This window comes from Grammomys surdaster, unplaced genomic scaffold (assembly GCF_004785775.1).
Source record: "Grammomys surdaster isolate TR1022 unplaced genomic scaffold, NIH_TR_1.0 125780, whole genome shotgun sequence".
NCBI classification, from domain to species: domain Eukaryota; kingdom Metazoa; phylum Chordata; class Mammalia; order Rodentia; family Muridae; genus Grammomys; species Grammomys surdaster.
Window position 1 is genome coordinate 2,299,153 of NW_021620611.1, and position 24,798 is coordinate 2,323,950.

Here is a 24,798-nt window from a genome sequence, read left to right on the forward strand (position 1 = left end):
AGGGAGAGGGAGAGGGAGAGAGAGAGAGAGAGAGAGAGAGAGAGAGAGAGAGAGAGAGAGATCAAGAGAGATCATGAGTATGGAGATCAGAGTTGGTGGTTCTTCCTCTCCTTACATGGTGAGAGGGAGGAAGAGAAAAAGAAGAAAGAGGTGAGAGAAGAGGAAACGAAGACCAAATAAGAACAAAAGCAACAAACATACTGGGTTTGGAAAAGCAAGACCCTCCAGTCTGCAGTCTTGAGTTTAAACACGTTGGGCTTCTTCTCGTAGTCGGTGGCCTTGGATGCTAGAGCATGGTGCACACTCACTGCATTCTTCAAGTCTTCATCGGACAGAGACTTCTCTGGCTTATATTCATCCTGCACATGAACACAAAGAAAGCAAGCACAAGAGCATGACCACTGGCCAAGACCTGAATGGGAAATGAAAGGAAAAGCTTTTGGAAAGTCCATGGAAATACTGGAGAAGGTAATGGGGAATACCAACTCTTGATAACTTTGTTATTGTAACACACTATCACAGTTTTGAACTATATGCAATGAGGCAATGCATTACAAAAGGCATTATTTTAGTAAGGCCAATACATATTAATTAAGGCAGACTGCTGAGGAAGGCCAGAGAGACACACACATCCTTGGAGCCTGCAACATGGCCAGGTCCAACAGGCAGTATGAGCAGTTTCAGAAACAAATGGGACCACGTAGAAGCTTGCAGTTACTTTCAACAGAACTGTACTTCTGGTAGAGATAATTTATCTGAACACACTCCATGTTCCCAAGGCTGTCTTTTGAGGTGGTTAATGCTATTAAAACCAAAAGGAACAATAAAATAAAGTAATTTCTTGAGCTCTTCCGATGAGGGAAAAATGACCATCATAAGATAAAGCTTGACTCTGTTTTTCTAAACAGATATAAAATACTTAAGAAGGAAGGTGTCACGCATATATTTTTATTTTTGACAATAACTACATCATTCAGAGTTTTCAAAGGTTCTTTTGTATTGCTACCACCCAAATATGACAGCCAAAACAAAAACTTCTCTAGTAGAAAAATAATCAGAATTTAAAATAGGTTTTTCAATTATTTTTAGTAGTTGCTGGCTTCACTGGAATAAAAAGGGTTAAACTAATATAAATCTACCTAACTGCTGTGTCTGATACAAGCAGTGACAGTACATGTTTCTGGAACTTAGGTTCCATTTCTCAAATACAAGATGGTTACAAAACTTTTGTTTCTACTGTAAACAACACACACATGCACGCACACACACACATGCACACACACCCTTTTATCACTTTCTAACTCATAGTGAATGTATGAAAGAGAGGATGCGAATGATCCCATTACAGGCTTTGTGTCAAGTTTTTAAAAAAGGAATTTTCCCTCACATTGCCTTGTTTTTCACCAATACCAATCAAAATGCAAACAATTCATATATATTAAAGCCTGGAACTTACTTAAAATGAATAAAAAATAGGCATGCTGAATGTTGATCCTGACTGATCCCTATCAGTGTCAAGCTGAGAGGCAAAGGTTTTCCTTTAATCATGACGTCAAAACAGTAGCAACAGAAAGACGCCCCACATTTACAATATTAAATGACAACTTCCAGAATGTGATCACAAAGAGTTTGCTGCTGACAAAGTCTTGTGGCAAGGTAAGATGAACAGAAGACCATGAAAAGAGAACATTTAACGTAAACGGACACGTTACAGCATACTGTGGCAGAGTGCTATCAGTGCATGGAGCTGTAATCTAGCTATGCTGGGAGGCCCTTCACAGTTTTGAAAAGGTTTTTCACAGTGACTCAGCATTCTAAAACCTATGACTCTCTTCACATGACATACTGTTGAGTAGGAGTTTAAAGTAGAGCTAGCCTGAGTATGAAATCCCTTCTAGCCTCAGGACTCGGCTGAACATACTCCTGCACTCACCGCCCTGTAGCCAATGTAGTCTGTTTCTAGATAGGGAGCTGAGAAAGAGAGAAAACTATCAGAAGAGACAGAAATGATCAGCCCTGAATCTAACCTGAGACTTACACATGCCTCCATCCTCAAGCATGTCTTCCCAACGAACCTGGACTGGCCTGCTCATGTTAGTCCAGAACCTGTATGACCCTCTTTTGGTTCTGGGCTCTGTAACTCAGGCTTTACCCTCAATTCTCCCAAGTTTCTTTCTTTTCCATATTTATTTTTAAGTTAATTATTGATCTTATTTTCCATCTTTCTCCTTTCTTGGTCTTTTGTGGTGAGATCTACTGCGCACTCTGCCTTATTTATAACTCACTAAACTGACAGTCCAGCCTGTGTCTACAGTAATCCCCCTGCTTCTGCCTCCCAGCATAAAGATTAGAGTTGTATCCTACCATACCCTGCCCATTTTTCCCCTTCATTCAAGGACAATTAAGGCTATACATTTTGTTTGAGTATGAGTTACACAGTATAACACAGTTTAGAGATAAACTGTGTCTCTGTCTTCTACATAGTTTATAAACTTCTACATAGTTATATAAACTTCTACATAGTTTATAGTTCTACTCTTGTATACATTCTGTGATCTTAGTAGTAGACGTGTCTAAAGCTTTAGTTATGTGTCATCACATAGTTTTTACTTGTTGGCTTATGATCAGAGATCTATTTTCCATTCAGTTATTAAAGTTATTCATGTAGCCTGGTGCATGTCGAGTTTTGTTTATGCTCCTTGAAAAGGTACATTATTATTAGATAAGTGAGTTTTTGTAATCAAATGTATTGATTAGTCTCTTCCTGTCCTTACATGTTTTCCCATTGTCCATCCCCTTTAGAGAACATACCAACCTTTCCCATTTACTGCAGAGGCAGTGTGAGTTTTCTCTCTATACTTAATAACTTTCATTTTTACAAGTTAGTCTCTATACAGTTTAGTGAATTTAGGTTTTAAGCATTATCATTCTTAAGACTATGTACTATCTATTGTTTTTGAGGTTTTTCTTTTCTATCAACTTTGGTATTTACTCATGTAAGGTAGAAATTTCAAAAGCTATCTTCTATATAAATTTTTTGTATTTTTTTAACTTCTCACACACATCTACACTCAGTAATTCCAATCTTACTAAAATATAGCTATCACAAATTTTCTGACTGAAGACACTGTATTGCCTTACATGTTGCTGTTTCCTCTCCTTGTTCTTTTGGAGCTGGTTGCACTCCATGGCTCATTGTGCACTTGCTTTGTTTCTTTGGTTCGTCTTGATAACCTCATTCTTATCCTTTCAAGCATTTTCCTTATCTTTCAAGATAGCCTTATCTTATTCTTTCAAGGATTTTCTTCATGTGGATCATATACTGTAGTTCTATCCAGATATCTTTTAGGCTGTCTGTGACAGGTATAGATGGATACAGAATTCCTCAGTTGCAATCCTTTCTGCTCGTGCTCAGTACAGTCTGCAGGTGCTATTCTTTCTTTCTTTTCCAATATACTAGAGTCCAAAGGAATTCTGATTCTGTGTGCTGTGAATAGTGTATGTGCATATGGATAAATATTCCAGGCACAGGTGTGGAGGTTGGAGGCCAAGGTTGGTGTCTTTCTCAATCACCTTCTATCTTGTCTTCTGAAGATAGAGTGTCTCACTGAATTTTAAGTTCACCAATTCATCTGGGCTGGCTATCTAGTAAGTCCCCAGGGTCTTCCTGTCCACCATTCCCTACGTCAATGCACTGAGGTTACAGGTACATGGTGCCATGCCTGACTTTGTTGTTGTTGTTGCTGCTGCTTCTGTTGTGTGTGCATGTGTGTGTGCAGGTATGTGTGTTTGCTGGGGATCTGAATTTAGGTCTCTCTGTACAGCAAGCACTTCATACACTGAGGCACCTCCATTTAAGCTTCTTTTTCTCTTATATTTTCTACTACAAATCTCATAGACTCTTGTCTTTATTCATGACATTCAGTAAGATTTGCTTGGCTGTATTTTAATTTCTCATCTACCTAGTCTAAAAAAACTATAAAATCTCACTGCTGCTCCTTTCTGTGGTCACTAAAATGGCTAGCTAGCTATCACTGCAGGTAAATGACATAACTGGACACAATGGTAATGGTTGTTCCACAGGTTTAAGGTTTCTAATTTAGATGTACTCAGTACTGACAATTCTTGCACACTCCCACAGTAATCAGTTCATTATGCCCTGCCAAATAGACACAACACCCTTAACGAACTGTGGTTCAGAACATGGATATCTGGAATTATAGCTTATATGTTCAAATAAGGTTCTCTAATTATGTCTTTGTGACCTTACATAAGTTAAACTCACTAATATTAGTTTTTCCTCTTACATATTAGTGAAAATACCTCTGCTCTTGGAGATGGCATCTTTAGTTTGTTCTTTAAATGATCATCCTGCTGCTGGCCCATTCCCTTTATTATTCCTTATGTACCTCTTGAGGAAGTCATAACTAGTCTTACAGTTTAAACTCTCACCTATATTATAGTGTACAACAAACTGCTTGTATTAATAAGCAAGGCCAGTCGTTTGGCATTAGCACTCAATGAGTTCAGCACTTGAAACTGCTTTACTTGCTCTTGGTGTGTATTCCCACTGTTAATATTTTCATTAGAATTAAGTGGAAAGCACAGTGTTCCTAGACTGCTGTAAAACCACCGAGGATATAAAATGGCAGCATTTATTATGGATCCTGTAAGGAAAGGCTAACAGCACTGGCCATCTTTGTGTTCTCTGTCAATATTTTGTTTCAATATTAGTTTGTTCCCAATGTATTGCAGGTGTTTAATTCCTAGAGTCTTATGCTCATCTCATCACAAAGCTAGAAACGTATTCTAACTACAGCATTTAGATGTTGGGCCTTTTGGTAGTGACTGAATCAGGAGAGCAGGGTGGAGTCCTATGACCTCTAAGGAGAGGGAGAGAATCATAGAAACATACCCGTCCGTGCCATGGTATTATTGTAGTTTAGAGAACCTATGTTAGAGCCCATGCCTCTAGAACTGTGAGCCAAAACTAACCTCGTTCCTTTGCAAATGAGCTCACATGAAACAATTATTATAATTCTCAAAAGCTGACTCATCAGTGTTTAGACAACACTGTTTATCCCAAGGCAGATGGAGGCACACTGAGACACATTCCACTTCATACTGGGAAGACTGTTTCACACAAGGCAGAAATGGAAGGTGGGTCTGTTTATTAGGAGTAAACTGACATTAGAAGTTTTAAGTCTATCAGCATCTACTTTTCCAGTTAATAGTAAAGTGATCTTCATCTTAAATGGAAAATAATAACAGTAAGATATGTTTGGGTAACTCAAATTACTCAAAAGTAGAAGAGGAGAAGGAGGAAGAAGAGGAAAAGGAGGAGGCAGCAGCAGCTTCACCCCCCAATGACAGTAGCACTGGGTAGTGTGGTGAGACTCAGTTTGGCAATGACACTGAGAAGTGACTTCCATCCATCCTGATAGCGTCAGTGTTTACTGCTTAAGCTACAGGACAGCATTTAAATGATAGGGTTGGGAAGGAAGGAATAAAGCACAGATTATTGTAATCACAGCAATTCAAACCCAAGACTGTTTGCTGTCGAAACAAGATGTAAAAGAGACAGACTGATAAATCCAATCAAGACATTTTATACAAGGCAAGAAGATGCTCCACGACATGCAATTAGAACCCATTTTCTCCAACAAATGAAGGTGAAAATGATGCCTGGAAACACGATACTCTCCACGTGTTCCCTGCAATCTGCACGACTCTCTGTAGCACGACTCATTAGAGTGCTCCGCCATCCTGACAAGCAGTGATCCTGGGATTTCACGGGCCTCTTATTTACGTTCATTTAAAGCGTGAAATATAGAGTTCTTTCCCTTAGAATGCTTGCTAATTAACGTTTTTGTGAATTCACATCATGAGACCCACAGGTCCACAAATTATTGCATCAGGTTTGAAGACATTTTATTCTCAGGTACTATAAATTACAACCTAAAAGGGGCTAAAACCCATCAACATCAACAAAAAGCATGCTCAGATTCTCTTTTTGTCAAAGCACTATTTACTTAATACCTTATTAAATAGTTACAATTGATATATGTAAACTGAAAACATAGGTAGTGAAAATACTCTTAATGACCATGGAGAACAATGAGGAAAGACTGCTTAGTAGCTAAGGTAATTAGATTACAACACGGCTAACACGCTAACTGCTATCACTACTCAGACCACTTGACACATAACCATCTCTGCCAACTTTACGTCACAGGAAGAAAGGCTTGGTTCCAAAAAATCCCAAGAATATCAATGCACTATAAGTCCTAGGTTGTCCAATAATGCTTAATTCTCACATGACAATAAATATTTCCTACAATTGGATAGTTATCTTTTAAAAACTCTAGTTATTTTTTTAAAATCACCCAGTTTCATCCATTTTTATTTTTTAACATAGCACAGAGAAAGCATGACTATCTACAAATCTGGGCAGGAGTAGCACTAGCAAGTCAAACGAAAACACGTTTTTATCACTAAACTAAGTATATATGTGAAAGTCACAAATTTAAGGCTGAAAGGAGGCTTGGGTCTTATTTAACCTAATTTTTTCATATGTGGCAATGTTACAGTAGAAAGTGACCTAGATTTCTTTAGAAGGGAGACTTGAGAGAACAGCCAAGGAAAGCAAAGTAAAAAAAAAAAAAAAAAAAGAAATGCAGTTTCCTATCTATTTGTTTAATTGGGTGCATACAGTGTCTGCCTTATTTAGGACAATACCGTGGTGATCCTGGCATCAGAAAGATTTCATCTTTGTTGCCACTGACAACCCCTCAGTCCACTGCTAGGGGTACCAACCCTCACAGTGGGAGTTGAACTCCTCTCTCTCTCTCTCTCTCTCTCTCTCTCTCTCTCTCTCTCTCTCTCTCTCTCTATCTATCTATCTCTATCTCTCTCTCTAAGGCCCTGTGCTTCAGTGAGGCACAGGAAATTTAAAAAACAAAAACAAATATAAAAACAAAGAAGACAAAGAAGTCTTAAAAATAATTTAAGGGAAAGTAAAATTTTTCATCATTTACTCTTCCAATAGGAACAGCATCAGGATGGTGGAGAAACACTTCCCCCTTCTACTCAGTGCCAGACTTAACTAACAAGCAGCTAAAGGCATGCTTGGGGCAGAGAAGGGGGTGCAGAGGGAGAGAGAAGGGGAGAGGGGAGAGGGGAGGAGGGAGAGTGGATAAAGAGGGGAGGAGAGGGGAAAAGGAGAAAGGGGGATGAAGGAGTGGGTCAGATAGAGACCGAGAGCTCTAGAGTCATCAAGCACACTGGAGTACTCAGGGGTGGAAAACGCTGCTGCTCTCAAGCCTGACAATCTGCGTTTGATTCCCCTGGAGTCACACATAATAGAGAGAGATAAAAGAACTAGATTCCTGCCTCTGACCTGCATATATGCACCATAGTGTGAGCACACAAACACACCTCCAAAATAAATTAAAGCGTGTGTGTGTGTTTTCAAGGCACACTCATTACTACACTGCTGTCAGGACTGACCATCACGCACAGCACGCCCACCGAGTCCAAGTCCTGTGAAGGCAAGCCCGTAGGAAAACTCAGGCAGCTCTCTCTGTATCTTTCACATGATTGGAAAAGGGGTAGTAATGTCCACTGAAAGTTAAGATGGGATGGAGGAAATGAGGTGAGAGAAAGAAAGTAGAGACACAGGAAGGAAAGGAAGGGAAAGGAAGGAGAGGATAGAGGTGTACATGGAGAGGAAGGGGAAAGAGGTGAAACCAGCACACAGAAGGAACAAGGAGTCCGGATGGCCTGGACCTGCCATCTTCTTAGGGGAGGGGCCCAAGCCACTGTATGAAACAAACTACTTCTCTGCTAGTTGGGTATCAAACAGCAAATGGGTTTTCAGAAGAATCTTCTAGAGAACAGCCTAAATGTTTAAAACCTTAAGGACCAGGTATGCTTCCAGCTGTAGCATCTTTTTAAATAATTTATAGTTTTAAAAACAGCGATGATCCTCTGTATCACTCACAAAGTAGACACATTTATCTACTGGACTGGGTCATTAAACTAAATTAGGAGGCATGAAATCTTGGGTGACATCACAGTTCTCCTCTGGGAATGAATACTGGGCTTCAAAGCTCACTTTCCTGCTTCCTTTAAAAGTATCAACCACTGTAGACTCAAAATGAGTCAGTGTGGGTATGTAACCTTTTCAAAGCATGAAAGGTCACAAAGTCAGTGCTTTCACAAAAGGAAATAAAATGGCTTGAGTGCACAGGATTAGTAAACGAGCCAGCAGGGGTCTGGCCAGGATCAGCCTGCCTTGGGTACGTGAGCTCTGGGAATCATCTTTGTCTTCTTCCTGTCTAGCGGAGATCATTCCTGATTCTACCTATTCTTTAAACCCAACCCAACCTAACCCAAACAAACCAAGAACAAAACAACCGCACCCCCCCACCCGCCTTGTTCAAATGGACATTTATAAAACCCTAGACACAGCTCAACACAATTCTCTTCCAGTAATACCAGAAATGAAAAGATTTGGCATGAAGCACACAGAACTCCCAGTGTGACAACGTTGCCAGACTGGTTCTCAGACTCCAAAATGGTTTTAAGTGTGCAAATATTGTATCAGTCCCAATTCTGGTGTTGTATCTCACAGGTTCAACCCTGAAAGATTCCAGAAATTGTAATCTCTTACCCACGCAAACAGATCCCTTTTACCTGTGTTCCCCCCCCCCAGATTCAAACCTATATACTGTCTGTCTGTCTGTCTGTCTGTCTATTGTATTGATGGAGATTAGCCCAGGGCAAATGCTACACCAGTGAGGTATAACCATACTTCTTATATTGTTTATCAGGTTACCTAGTGATTTTTTTCATAAGATTATTTTTTATTGGATATTTTATTTATTTATAATACAGATGTCATCCCCTTACCCAATTTTCCCTCCCAGAACTCCCTATCCCATCCCCCTCCTCCTTTATGATTTTATGCCATTTTAATTACATGCATGTATTAAAGTCAATTCTAGGTTGAAGGTCTAGCAATACAATAGATGCAGATAGTCATGGAACAAGCAAGACAATAAACACAAATAGTAAAAGAAAAAGCAAGGCATTAAATTCAATTACATGAACACTCCCATGATCACTGTTTCTAAGGGCTTATCAGGATGACCAAAGTACATAAGATTATTTTTTAAGACTTCACTAGCCACTCATTGCCTAATATTGGTCTTTTTATCTCCATTGTCAGTTCAAGCTCTGTGAAGAGTAGACAGTATGTTCATTTCCTGCCTAGCCTCCAATATAGCATTTTGTCAATGATTCTGACATCACTATTTGGGTAGTTTGTAGGTTAAGATTTTGTATGAAAGTTAGAGGCCACTGGGAGGAGAGCAGAGAGGAGAGAGCTAATGGTAGAGAGAAGACTGTGTATAGGGTAGAGAAACTCTTAACAAGACCTCTATCAGGAGAAAATGTCAGATGGAATTAATTTTCCTCTAGAGAGAAATCAATGACAGGAAAGACTCAGAGATTAAGTAGAAATGAGACAGACACTAGGGGTCTGCTACTTGAAAAAGTCATAGGCCCGAGACACCAGAAGAGGGTACAGGAAGTTGTCAACATGCTCCCTGCCTGTGTTCTCAACTCTTCTCTAACCTAGCTTCTACCACCTGTCGCTACATCAAAGCTTCTATAAATAACTTTCTGGTTGTTGAATGCATGTGATGGTCTAATTGCTGCTTTACAAGGTGGGGATGTTCCTGACATCTCTGATGTCTGCAATATCTCTCTCTCTCAGCCTTTTTAGTTCTTTGGCCACTCCATTCAAGCTCCTTTACCATTTTCCCCCCCATTAAATACGGTGTTTGTGTATCCCTGGTTCTATCTCCTTATCTTCTCAATCTATAGAAACTGGAGTGGCAGCATCCATTCCTATGCTTTGAATTAACAATAATTTGTTGTTGACTCTCTAGACTATATCTCTAGGCATTCTCCTTGGTTCCAGATCTGAATATGCATAATTCATACTAGACATAGCCACTTCCTATTCCATAGAATTTGGAATTCAGCATCTTAGTTCGAACTCACTCACTAGATCCTTCCCTGTTACCATACCCTAGTTCAATCTAGTCTGCATGCATCAGTGAGAGAATCTGCTTCTAGGTCAGTTTTAACACTGCACAAAGGCTAATGCTTCTAAACTGTAAGAATTGTCACCGTTCATATCACACATTGGATCCACATTCACTCAGTCCCAACCCTGTCATCTAGCTGGTTAGGCCTTTTCAACCTGTCCTGAACCCTTTATGTTCCACTGGTCTTGAAGCTACCCAAATGAGCAATGGTTTCACACCTACACATCCACATAAGCCTGTCCTCCTTGGATCCCTATATGATTTTTATTTTTTCTTTTGTCATTGTAATATAGGCTTAGATATCACTTCCCTTTTCTTTTATTAGTGTCTGGTTATACACACTTCTGCATGTTTTAATAGCCCACTTACTTCCTCAGAGACTTGATAGAATCCAATTATTCTTATTGTTCTTAAACTTTTCAGACAGAATAATGAACTCTCCAACACTGTGTTACAATCGTATCTGTCATTTATAACATTTAAAAAATCCAGCAGGGTCTTAATCTTAAAGATGAGAAAACCTTATCATCTTACTTCCTAATTAACATTACTGTCTTCTGTATCAGACTGGTAGCTTGTTAGTTAAAGTTCAAGTTAATGCAAACTTTACTTATATTTAAATGCAAATCTGCGAATAAGAAAGGTTAGGTTTGATATTAAAAAGGCTATCATTGATGTGTTGGAGGCATGTGTGCCATGGTCAATGTATGTTGTCAGAGGACAAGTTTATTTATTTATTTTTAATTGTATGACTGGCTGACATTTTTTAAAATTAATTAATTAATTAATTAATTAATTAAATGTATTAGTGTTTTAGCTGCACGTATGTCTGCTCAAGGGTGTCAGTCCTGAGAGCTACAGTTGTGAACTGCCTTATGGGTGCTGGGAATTGAACTCCTAACTGCTGAGCTATCTCTCCAGCCCCCAGACAGCATTTTTGAAGTCAGTTTTTTTCTCCCACCTTTATGTAAGTTCCATGGATCAAACTTAGGTTGCTGTTCCAAGGGTTAATTTTCTAGGAGGACTTTAGAAAGGTGAAGGGACACTCCATGGGGCCTCACTCTAGACTAACAAATTTCTTATATTAATGTCTAAGAAAGTGCTGTATTGTGACCATGTTAAGGAGACAGTGACACAGAGGACACAGGACAGGTTAAAAATCTGACAGATGTGAGATATTACATTAACTCTTGACATTCTCTTTGGTAAACCTACTTAGCTGAGACAAACGAAGGTGGGAGGCTGGGTGAATTAAGACTAAGAACTGGGAGTTTTTTTTCCCAGTATTTTAACAGAATAGAGCTTAGTTTTTCTGGTGATTTACAGCTTTTGTTTGTTTGGGTTTTTTGGAGGAAAGTTTGACTCTTCAATCTTAATGAAAACTCAAATTGTATTTTCTTACATGGATGAAAATCATTAGAGGCTATTTCATAGTTGAAAAATCTTGATGAAAGGCTCGAAGTAATTGCAGAGCAGTTGGCAACACTGTTATTCCAAGGGCAGACAGGTTCTGTGCATGGTGTCTCTGTGGCTACAGTCAATGACGCATGAGCAGCTAGCTATCATGTCTCTTTAGGAGACCCATTTGATTCACAGAATCTAGTAAGCAGAATCCTTGTTTCCTTTTGTGTCTGGCAACACTCTTCAGTATACTGGCAGCCATCTTGGGCTAGGATGCAGTAAAGGAATGATACCTAACCATACTAGGGAAGGGAGCATAGAAGGGAAGACAAAAGTCACTGATGCCATGGAATTTGGATGGAGAATAATAGTGTAAGACAAGAGAATGGCAGAATCTAAGCAGACTAGTGACCTTCAGGCAGACACTATGGTCTTTGTTTCACCGCACCTGCCACAGGGCTATCCACACCAGGTAGATGAATGAGATGAATTTGGTCTAGGAAAATGATGTTTTTTTTTCTCATAACTTCACCCAAATAGAGGATTTCTTTGCCTGCTGATGGACAATAAACTTCTGGTAATAATAAACTCATTGTATACTGAAATTATGAGGCATAGGCACATTTAAATTCACTTAACCTACCAACCATCAAATCCCACAGTTTAGCACTCAGTGCACAGTATACTCGAGCCCCAATTTATCCTCTTCTTGATGACTGAAGCTGGTGCAGGAAAACTCATAAAGGACATTTCACTAGCCCTGGAAATGATCAATCAAAGTGTGGCTTGTAGTGGATGATTACTGATCCTGTAACATAAGAAAGAAAGAAAGAAAGAAAGAAAGAAAGAAAGAAAGAAAGAAAGAAAGAAAGAAGGAAAGAGAGAGAGAGAACGAGAGAGAGAGAGAGCGAGAGCGAGAGAGAGAGAGAGAGAGAGAGAGAGAGAGAGAGAGAGAGAGAGAGAGAGAAGCCAAAAAAGTAAGGAAGAGCCTGACAAGTCACAGACCTGTAGCATAGTAGATAAGTAGCTGACAGGATTGAGTGGAACTTTTTGTCAGCTGTACCTGAGGCACAGGGTGTGTGTGTTTGTGACTTTTAGGATATAATAATGACATTCCGAGAGCAGGAGGGAGGAACAGTGTGGCACTTCTTGCACCCAATCGAGGAGGTCCTATGGGAAGAGCTGTCTGGAAGACAATGCTGTCTAAATCATTTGAGTACCTGCATGCTGGTGGGAGTGCCAGTCTCAGCTTGAAACTCCTCCAGGAAGGAAGCAGCTTCTTGTGTGCATGTGACAGACTGAGACAGCGTAATGACACCATCTCTTTAGGCTTCACGACAAACATGTTATTTGAAGCACAATTTTCATTATCATTCTATGGCTTGCTATGGCCTATTCACCATAGTATGAACACGAAATCATTATTGGCCATGAGACATTCTCTACATTCTCTGAAATTGTTACTTTCTGGCTAAAATGCTTTGTGCTGTATTGTTATCTATGTGGTTGTTCATCAGAGATTTATTCCTGTCTGCCTGTGTGTGTGTGTGTGTGTTTGTGTGTATGCGTGTGTGTGTGTGTGTATGTATATAGAAATAAAACATGCTTGGTTGGGCCTCTTAAGTGAAAATATTATTTTCAATATCTGTTATTATTCTGTTCTACTGTTTAAGTGAATGCCCAATTTAGTTTTTTCCCCCCTATTTTATGTAGGCAGACATAAGGCAGTATGTCTTAGTCACCTTTAAAAGTCTGGAATTTTTCATAGTGTCTGACATGTGGTTAGCTCTCCACAGCTCTGGGAGGATATAAAACAAAACAGAGTATGTAACCCAAATCCCATTGTCATTACACAGTTTACCTCTTGTCTAGTGTCTGCTACTGTGTTCTGGTAGGTCATGCATCAAGGAGGACTAGAGATTATCAGCAATGAACATTCATTGCCTTGTGTAGAACATGTTAACAGTACAGAACCTCAGTTCCAAGGCTGGCTATTTACTGCAGTTTATGTGTGCAGCTCAGTAACCCAAAGACCCTTGTGAAGCAAAATCAAGCAGATATATCCATAAACAACCCAGATCGGCCAATAAGTTCCCAATGACTGATGCTCTAGTCTCTAGGATTTATATGAGGTTACTGTGAATGGGTATTCTTCATTGCTAGTTCAGATTTCAAGCATTCATTTTTTTAGACTTTCTTTTAAAGAATGTTAAAAATAAACATAAATCAGAACTTGATGATAAATGATGGCTGGCTTCCCTTTCCTATATGTCTCTGCTCTCCTCCAAGGTCTCTTTGTTCACGAATTGTTTTTATATGCATATATATATATACACACACATACATGTGTATTTCTAAATTTCACCCATTTGATTTGTATATTGTTACACATATGTACGTTTTCAGGGCTGACTGTGTGGCATTGGACAATCTATATGTGTTCTATGGAAAAAACAATAAAATTATAATCTCAGAAATAAAAAAATAAATTTCATTAAAAAATGGTTGCCTCTTTGCTAATGTGCTTATTCTCATTTTAAAAGATACTATGCTTTGTAGCTATACTAGCATTCTTATTGATTTACACATACCTTACACCCAACACACGTATCCGCATATACATAAATACACACATATGCACACCAATATATACAAACATGTGTAAAACATGTGTATGTACACACACACAGACACACACACACACACGTTTGTTGACAGTCTTCTCTCTTTATAGAAGGGATTTTATACACTTTCTCCAAATACAATTTGCTGCACTCCATAAGTCAGGAGAAGTAATTCTTTTTGGAGTTCTAATGCAGACTAATGCTGAAGCAGCAAGTACAAAACTGTTTCCTCCATAACACCCAGCCTCTTCTCTTCTCCGTCTAGATGACTTGAAGCAACACAAATACAGTTCTAAGGGAGAAGACAAGGAGCGAAAAAATTGGTGACTTGGAAACAGCATTTTTTTTTTGTATCACTCTAAAAAAAATACTGAATGCAAGAGAACTCCCATGCCTAGATTTACCAGGAGTGGAGGGGGTGCGCATCCTGCGGTTAGGAATTCAAAGGAGGGCTTTAGTCAAAGATGGAGATGTTAGAGAAAAAAAAAATGAGCCAAGAGATGGGATTTATACAGGAGAAACAGCTGTGCTAGGTGGAATTTAATTTCAAAACCTTGCTCCCTACAGAGAGACAAAAATCATCTGAAAGGACCAGTATGGGCTCAGCCTGCACACATGCTAATTTGGGAAGGCCACAAAAAAGAACACATAGATTAAAAGCTGTAACAACTCCAAAGGAAAATAAAGGACAATATAAGATACTTGGCCAATTAGGAGCATGGCTAATCTGAATATCAACCACTGTCTTTATGTATCTGGTGAGATACAAAGGGCTGCTGGATTCATAGAATAACTCCTTTAATTATATAGATGGTATTATTGTACAGAGTAAAGTGTAGCAAAGAATCAAATATTTTTTCAAATATTTTTATCACCCTTCTGAAGAGTTTCTCTTGGCTCCCTATAAGCAAGATGGAACTGGCATGCTTTGGATGCCTGGGGATTGCTTAGAACAAAAGAAAGTGGTGGGTGGTTTGCTGTAGCCAGTACAGCTTGAAACAATCTGGCAAAATGCACTCAACTTTAAAGTTTCTCTCTAGGGAGGGAAAAGAAAGGAGAGCATGTGGCCAGCATTCTAGATTTTCCAAGTACAACTTAGGAGACTCAATCTTTGCCTTGGATCGCTCAAAACATTAGCAGAATTGATAGCCTGGGGGCCTGGGGACTGCAGAGAACAAAGAAGAAAAGCAAGAGTTTTGTGCATAGAACACATTTGTGCAGGGGGAATCTCGAGATTTCTCCTTTGGGAGAGATGAGGAGGCAGCAAATATGCATCCAGTGCACTGACTCTCTTTAAGCCTGTCAAGAGGAAACGTTACCTGATTGGTGAATTGGCATGAATGGAATGTGAAACGACTGTTCAGAATAACGAAATGCTGGGTGGCTTACAGCTGTGGAGCCAGATAACCCAGAGCAATGAAGATAGTATCAGAGGGTGGAAAGACAATGGGTTTCTGTAAAAGAAAATGACATCCTCTATAACTGAGAAATTGCATGCACAGGTACAAAGAAACATGTTCTTAAAGAGAATCTCTAAACAGGCCTTGAGTGGTGAGACTTTTCTGTATCAAGCTCTTCTTTAACTATCAAGGGTAGTTGTTTCTTCATTTGGAATGATTTTAAAGGGAGCCGGGAAGAGTTAGAAAGAATTTGGTTTAAGGAAGAAAAATAAATTTCCGGAAATCAACTGTAATTAATTGCATAGAATAAAACAAAATAATCATGACAAAGAGGTTCAATACGCTCAATAAAATGATAAATAAAAGATGATTATAGGAACAAAGAAACAGAAATATCTAAAGATAAAAGAGGAAATTTTAGGCTAAAGAATACAATACCTAAGATGAAATATTAAACTGAGGAATTCAACAATGGAGGCACCAACATATGCATTATGGAAGTATAAGAAGAAAAAAAGAAAAAGGTGGATGGGGAGATTCTTCAAAGAAATAATGACAGAGAAACCTCTCAAATATGGGAAGGAAATTGACAGATACAGCTCAATATGATGGATGCAAACAAATCACACCGCAACTCACAATGTTACGAAAAAATCAAAGTATAGGAGAGAAAAATGACTTGTCATATACCACAAAATGACCACAAGGCTTTCCACAGACTTCTCAGCAATAACAATTCAGGGAGGGCTGTGAGAGCTTATATACTGAGAGTATAAAATAACTGCCACAGAAGAATAGTTTGGCAAATTATCCTTTAGAGGTGAAGGGTATTCCCACAACATGCTACTCTTACGGCAAGGATTGACAGATTTTACTACTCAACCAACAGAAAAGGAAACGGGTAAACGGACTTAGCAAACAAAACAAAGATGCTGCCATTGAAAGAAGCTTCTTTTAGGTTTACAAGTGGACAGCCTTAAAGTGAAATTACGGAAAAGGAAATCCATGCAGACAGTAGCCAGAAATGAAGAGACATGGTCCGACTTACACCAGACAAAATAAACTTCAAATAAAAATGGCCAAGAGAGACAGTGTCCAACCATTATGCAATGATAGTAAAGACAATCCACTTGGAAAAGAAATCAACCTCTCTCTTACTGTCTCTTCCCCTCCCCCTCAACATCGGAACTTCTAAAATTATGTACTAAAGATTGACATACATGAGAAGAAAGCACTACATAATGGATTTCCACATTCCACTTCAATAGCAGATAGAAAAATGGCAGGTACTAGGATGAAAGGCAATAAATGACTGAAGGAATGCCATAGGTGAAATATTTAGACATATCCAGAACAGCAGACACAATGCTCTTCTGAAGTGCACATGTACCATTCTCTCCAACACAGATCACATGTTAATCTTTCAAGCTTCACAGATTAAAGACAGCTGAAATAACTTCAGTCACATCTTACAACTAATGGCATGAAAATATGCAGAAATTAGACATTCTCTGCCATAGTCTTTGAGGCAAAGTGTTCAAGAAATCAAAAGAAAAATGGAAATTATCTTGAGACAAATGAAAATAGACACTACTTAATGAAATCAAAACTTAGGGGATGCATGAAAAGTAGCCCCAGTAAGGGTTCATGGCAATGAGCATTTGCAGTAAAGTGGAAGGCAACATTAAATTTCTTAATTTTATATCTAAACAAGCTATCAAAGAAAGGAAATTATTAAATCTCATGAAGATACAGAAAAGAGAATAAAAAACAAATGGAAAGAAATTGTGGTTTCCAAGAAGTATTTTTCTCCAATAATACTGGCCAATATTTAGTTAGAATAAAAAAAGAAGAAAGCACCCAAATAATAAAATCAGAGATGAATTAAAAAAATCAGAGATGAAATAGCTCACTTGATGATACTGAAATTAAGACATTTCTAAGAAACTATTATGGTTAATTATGTAACAACATATTGGATAATCTAGAAGAAATAGACAAATCACTAGAAACACGATTGTCAAGGTTAAATCATGGAAAGATAGAGTATATTAACATTTATTACAAGTAAGAAGAAAAACTCAATCATAATAGAAAAAACAAACCCCAAAGTAACCAAAGACCTTTTAATAAAGATAAGCGTGGCACCAAATGGTTTTAACAGTGAATGAATCCCATCAAGAATTATTGATAATACTTTTTAGACACTTCCAAAGCACTGAACAGGGAACACACTCAAACCCATCTTAGGGAGCAGCATGGCCTTGATATCAAAACTATAAAAAATATACTTTAAGAAAAGAGAAATTACCAGCTAATATTCATGATAAATGTAGATATAAAATCCTATCAGTAACCATAGGAGGCTGAATTCAATAGTACATTAAAAAAATAATCAAAGACCCAAACTAGAAGTAAATATCAGTAAGGATAGAACATAATTTAACATAGGGAAATCAACCAAAACAAAAAAGTCTCATACAGAGGTTCACAATGATATTTATATTCCATAACAAATCTATAATGTACAGTATTAAAATTCAATAAAGTTTACCAATATTATGATGAAATTATTTAAAAACTAGGCATAGTTCGATATGATCATGTATATAGAAATCATAAAATCCACCAAAACCCATTAGGACTAATAAAAATTAGCAATGTTACACAATATAAACTAATACACAAAATCCGTTGCATTTGCCCTCACTAACTGGTAACAACCTGATGAGGACTTTACAACCCCATTAGAAAAGTATTAGCACACATTAAACAATTAGGAATAAGCAACCACATTAACAAAAGATTCATACACTGGAAAGTGTGAAGCACTGCTGAAGGAAATGACACAGAAAAAAATAAAAGGATAGGGCAATGTTTGGGGCTGGGAGAGTTAATATTGTTAAAAATATCCATATTATTCAAAGCAGCCTACAGATTCAGTGGAATCAATATCTTACAGATATTTGTAACAGACATTAAAAAATAAATTCTACCTTCACAAAGAACCCCAAATGTCTATGACTATCTAGAGAAATAGGAATTTGGGAGGAGTAACAGTTTTCATTTCAAAACATATAATGAAGCTCCAGCACAGAAAGGTCTGAAGGCAGAAAAACATGCAAAAGAATGAGCTCAGGAAGTCCTGTAAGTATATAACCAATGCTTTCACCGGGGCCAGTGATACATCATGGGGACCAGAATGGTGTGGGAAATCTGTCCATCCATATACATCTTAGAGCAAACATCAACTAGAGGGATAAATATTTAAGACCCAAAAATCAAAACAGAAAAACCTTGGTGATTTTTGGAGGGGCCACCAAAAGCACAACGGAGTAGGACTTTATTACACAGAACAACTAAACACTGAGTAACTAACACTGAAATCAAAACCTTTAGGAAATTGGAGTCTGCCTGGTGTTCAGTGCTCCAAACAACAAGGCCCAGCTACAACTCACTTTCAAAACAAACAAAAACAGAAATGAAAGAACAAGCAAAATATTATTTGAAGAAACAAAGTTCTTGAAAACAATGTCTCTAAAGATACACAAATAATCAACAGTATTTAAATGTACTCAACAGCATTATTATTGCTTTATTAATATAAAGAATACACACATAGACACACATGATCTTTCTGTTCAATTCCGTGCATACATTCTTAAAACCTTTGTACTTGCTCCGCTGCAAGAAATACGTTTTGCATTAACATTTACAGGAGTGCTGGGAGATGGCCCAGCAATAAGAGCGTGGACGGCTCTTAAAGGAGACAGGAGTCCAATTCCTAACACCTAGATCAAATGATTCACAATCACCTGTAACTCTAGGTCCAGGGCATTTGACATTGTCTTCTGTACTCCATGGACAACTGCACACAAAAGCACACAAAAGCACACACACACAATATAAACATTTAAAATATTTTAAAAATTGCAGAGGGTACATACCATATTATGTATTTTTTCCATGTCCCTCTCCTTAAAATCTTCAGATACTACTGATATTAGTGTCTTTCTTCTCCTCAGCCCTAACTCATCCCTGCCTCTTCACAGAACAGTATGCATAAAACCATGCTGGCCTTTGATAAGCACCGATCAACCTCTAGTTAAGCATGCAGTTGCCACTTAACCTTCTAGTTTCCATCCACACAAAGTTAGGTGCTGGAAGCTCTAGATACTACCCTTCATTGAGACAGGAACTATAAACTGAACCACAAACAGATCTGTTTATCTGGAACTGGAAGAAAGGAACCTGATAGAAAACATACCTAGGAAACTCGGAATACATCTGAACTATTAAATGCAAAAGTTTCAGGACATAAAAAAGGTGTGTATGTATATATATGATTAAAAGTAAGATAGTCAAATAATATATTAAATGATAATAAATCTATAAAAGATATTTATGGAATTAGGCCTTGACACTGGTTTATTATCTATAAACAAGGTCTAGCTTACTATATTGACTATAGAACAATTAGAACAGAGGCTATCCATTTCTCTGATCATGTGTATATCTGTATCTATATAACTTTGGTTTTTCTGATACACACACACACATACACACACACACACACACATAGATTCTAAGCATCAATAAAACAGTACTATGGGTGTTTGTTGTGACTTCTTTGTATATCTCAGTATAAAATGATCCACGTTTAGTCAGTATTTCATACAGTTTTGCTGGACATGATCAGGCTACACCCTAGTCTAAGTTGCTAACAATCTTTAAAATACTCTATATTAAATGAAACAAAGTCTTTCACGCTGAGCCTAGTCTAAGTGACTTCATATTACATAGCAGTAGCTAGTTGCCTGTATTTTGAGTAAAAATGCCAATAAAGAATGACTCTACATCTTGTTTGTGTGATTAAAAACCACCAGTTGCCCAGCATAAACCACAAGGTGCAGACTAATAACTTGTTTATGCAAAAGAATTACTATCTATGAACTTACTGAAGTAGATCAGGAACACATGTATCTATCAGAAAATCTAGGCATGTAAACCTGTCAGACACATCAGACCAAGGAAGGATGGAATGCCTTCATCATCATGGAACATATCCATCACCCACTGAATCGTCATCCTAGCCAGTGCATGCATTCTTCGACCTATACACAACAAGGTCCGAACTTCTGGTCCAGGGACTTCAACTCAGCAAAATCCTCTAACTGTGGTTGAATCAGCTTTGCTTTGAACTATCTCTAGCAATGTCAGCAGGTACTAGGCTACTAACACCTCACTCCACATGACTCTGTATCACATGACTCTGTAGCACATGACTCTGTATCACATGACTCTGCACCATGTGATGCTGAGTGCATTGGTTCTCTGCCTTTGCCTTTAATAGTCTCTTTAATTCTCTTAATGTCATTTCTATGGATCTGGGAGTTAACTGTAATTAAGATGAGAAGAAAAGAACTGTTGACTGCCAAGGGCCATTATCAAGTAAAGTCAGGATTATGTTGTGAGTTATAGCCAAGGTATTCAACACAACATATGGCCTTCAGTAAACTGTCATTGCAGGAACACATGCATGCAGCTATGCTTCTGACACAGTGTCCCTACAGCAGTGAATTTTGATTTTCCCCACTGTACTTTACCTTTTGTAAGTAAAGAACGGTTCCCTTCAGGACAGCATAGAAGGTTTTCCATCCCCGCTTTCCTCTTGGAGCTGAGAGAAGGGAAATGGAAAAGTTTAGTTGACGAAATTAGCTTCTTTGAAGGACAATTTAAAACTTCAACAAGACTACTGCTTTTCAATAATCCTGGTTTATTAGGTATGGGTAGAATGAAAACAGTTTCTTTAAACCTATTTGCTCTGAAATACTTCCCATGTGTTGGATTCCATTTTCACAGTAACCTTGTCAAGCAGCCATCAGGAATTTCCTTGTTATAAAAGTAAGCTCAAAGAAGCATCTTGCTAATAGTCATACAACTTCAAGGAGGAGAAGCTAGAAAAAAAACCCATAGGAGCATGGCTCTATCCTGTCCTACAGAACAGATGAATTCCCGCTTTTTCTAGAATATAAAGCAGATTTTCTCTATTCACTTACAGAACTCACCAAAACACTCAAGCAAAGACACAGATTAGACAAAAGTTCACAATTTATTCTAATAAAACTAAAATATATAACTATAAAATGCTATCACCTGCTTGTTGCTTTCATAAACACGTCAGCTCAAATCAGAGAGAGGGGCCTTTACTCATATCCTTCTTGAATACATTCTATTTTCTTTAATTTGGGCACCTGATTAATTTAGAAAATATTCATATACCAATTTCTTTCAACTGAATTCTCAGGACTCTCCGGTTGGAACTAGGTGACCATCCACCTACAGAGTCCAAGTGCTTCTGCCAGCAACATACTGAGATAGCCACCTGGCAAAAAAGATCTCAAACATCCGCTCTGCAGGTTTCCAGGGGAAACAGAAAATACCATTCCTTCTGTTCCTACTAGGTGAAGTTTAATGGTATGTGCTGACAATATTTTTTTTAAAGCACAATACAAAATCCCTTGTTAAAAAAAAATAGTGTGCTAGCATGGAGCAGAATTTGTTGGGTAGCCATGGTGCTTTAGGAGATGATACATTCTGATCCTGCCCATATATCATGCACAAGGGTGTGACCATGAGCTATGTCATCTGCTGCAGAGAGGACTGAGATGTATCATGGTACCTGCTAGAATTCACATTATCTCATAATTGACCCAATTGACCCCTCCCTGAAAATTCACACAATCCCTCAGGACCTTAGCCCATACGTTAAAATATGTAACTAACTTGTGTAATACTGTATAAGCAAAGGACTAGCTAAACACTGATCAGGAATAGAGAAAAACCTGCTTCCTATGATGTGTTTATAGGTCTTAGCATTGAAAAGCTTTCCCTGAGGCTCTGAGTTTAGTGTATGAGATATTGAGATATTCAGTGCAAATATCTACAAATCTATTTTTCTGCCATAAAGAAGAAATCTGTCTATGAGCCCAAGTAAAGGTCTTTAGCACTGTCAGAGTGCATCTATCAGAAACAGATTCTGGACAGCAATTCATGTGAAACAGCAACCTGAACACCACCCCAGGGGACCAACGCCACTGCACCTCTGAGGACCAATGCTGATTCACCCTTGCTGCACTCACTACTTTCCCATTTTCCATAGAAGTGTATGGCGTTATCTTGTCTGGTCAATTACAATCTGGTTGTTTAAGACTTGATAAAGCAATCTGTAGTACTCACAAGCAAGGGTTCATTGCTTACAGCCAGTTTGCAGTAAAGCAGAGCTGTGAGTGCTTCTCACCACAAAGCTAAAGGAACAGAACTATTATCACCTGTATTTACTCAGGGACTGTCGGCATAAATAAGTGACTTGGAAAGTGGAGGACCACTGTGGACAGGAGTAGGCTGGGAGGCTCCCTACCATCTCCATAGAGTTGCTATTGAGACTGCATGAAGTGAGGCTCAACTTGTCAAACACCATGGGATGGATACCTGGAAGGAAGAGTACTGGTTTTCAGAATGATAACTGTGGGAATAGTACAGGCAGGAGAAGAGAGTCAGAACCCAGAGGTTTGAAGTAAATTAAAATAAGGAACTAGAGGAAGAGAGGGGAGGAGACTTTACCTGAGTCCTGCTATGGCGGCTGGGCAACCCTTGTATAAATCCGTTCTAATTGATCTACACCAATATTTCAGGTAGGCAATGACCTTTAAATCATACTCACATAGCTATAACTAATTCTTTGTGCAGTCCTGAAAAGTTAAGAAAGCTGCTAGGAGACTGTCCATTTGACTATTCCAAAGCTGTTTTAATGAGGCAATTCAGATGAAGAAAATGTTAAGGACACGCTAGGAAAAAGGAGCTGGAAAGGAGGTAGTGAGACTGGGTCGGGGAGGGGATTTAGGGACTTTCTCTAGTTTCTCTGCAATCTGGGGCCTTCAAGTGTATCCCTGCTTTCAGCTAAGATCTTAGAAGAGAGGTGCATCCTTGTGCCTTCTTTTTCTAACATTTCTACAGAGTAGAAATAATGCAAAATCAAAAGTATACTACAAAACTCAAAAAAAATAGTATAATAAATATGGTCATCATAACAAGAACAGCAGCTAATGTTTACTGTGCACATACTGAATAGAAACAATTAAAATATCTCACGTGTATGGGCTAAAAATTGTACTCTACAAGGGAGCAATATTCCAGTGTCACTAGATTCATGGAGAAATATATTTAAAATATACTGCAATCTCAACAAAGACATTCCAAAATAAATCCAAAATTTTCTGAACTCAGAAACAAAGATAGAGTCAGGAAACACTCTATACTAATACAATGAAGACACATCTAGATTAGATTTGTAAACACAGAAGATATTTTTAAACGTTCCTTTATTTCCCTAGCGATGGTGTCTCAAATCACCCAGGTATCTACCTTGCAGATGACAGCTCAGGTGTACAGGGTCTGCTTTGTGCAGCTGTTTTGCAAAGATAAGCCACAGATAATACAGGAATCAATAAGGGAAGTTAAGGGTAATCAATGCATACTTATCCCTAACAAAATATCCTCAAGCACGAGAACTACCACAACGTTAAATCTTTATTAACGGAGAAGAGCTCTGAATCTCTCAGATTAGTGTTTGAAGCAATCAGGTCCAATGTGAGCTTGATAGAATCTACCCGGGGGGGGGGGGGGGGATGAGTCACACTGTATTAAGCAAATGATAGTATTAGCTATTCCCAGATTTATAACAGGGTGGTAAAAACACAATGCTGCTACTGTAATGTTATACTTCTAAATTGATTACCTTTGAATCTTAAGGCAATTTATATATTAAAAATCATTTGATTCTTAAATTCTTTCTCTGTAAGATAAGCATAGTCATGCCCACTCAGTTACTTGTATTTTAAACAGGAAAAACTGGGACAGCCTAAAGTATGCCCATTGATTTCCTAGAAACAACTTCCTTCTTTTATATGATGGGAATAAGCTTACATTATTGACAGTGAGCAGAACATGAAGGGAGAGACCTAGAATATTCTAGCCCAAAGTCCCCGATAACTTGACAAAGCCTTCTGAACTAGGGTAAGGAGCTTGAGGTTTATTAGCATCCTGATGTCTGCCAGTTCTCTTACTATAAATACTACTCACCTAATATTTCTGGTCAGAAACCTGTAATGGGATAATGTTACAAGTTTCATATTTACAATGTTCACTTGTTCCAAGCTTGTGAATAAGATCAGGATACAGTCTACCTTTATTTTT

The 24,798-nt window shown here is 38.2% G+C and overlaps 1 protein-coding gene across 3 annotated transcripts in view; it reads right to left on the reverse strand.

Annotated features, from left to right (window-relative positions):
• Psd3 (pleckstrin and Sec7 domain containing 3) overlaps positions 1–24,798 on the reverse strand; it is a 435,293-nt gene that overhangs the window by 39,499 nt on the left and 370,996 nt on the right. For all 3 annotated transcript variants that reach the window (XM_028789051.1, XM_028789050.1, XM_028789052.1), the window contains exons 12-13: positions 21,150–21,220; positions 202–359 (exon numbers count right to left, since the gene is read on the reverse strand). In XM_028789051.1, coding sequence (XP_028644884.1) covers positions 202–359; positions 21,150–21,220 — 229 coding nt within the window. The remainder of the gene's footprint in view (positions 1–201; positions 360–21,149; positions 21,221–24,798) is intronic.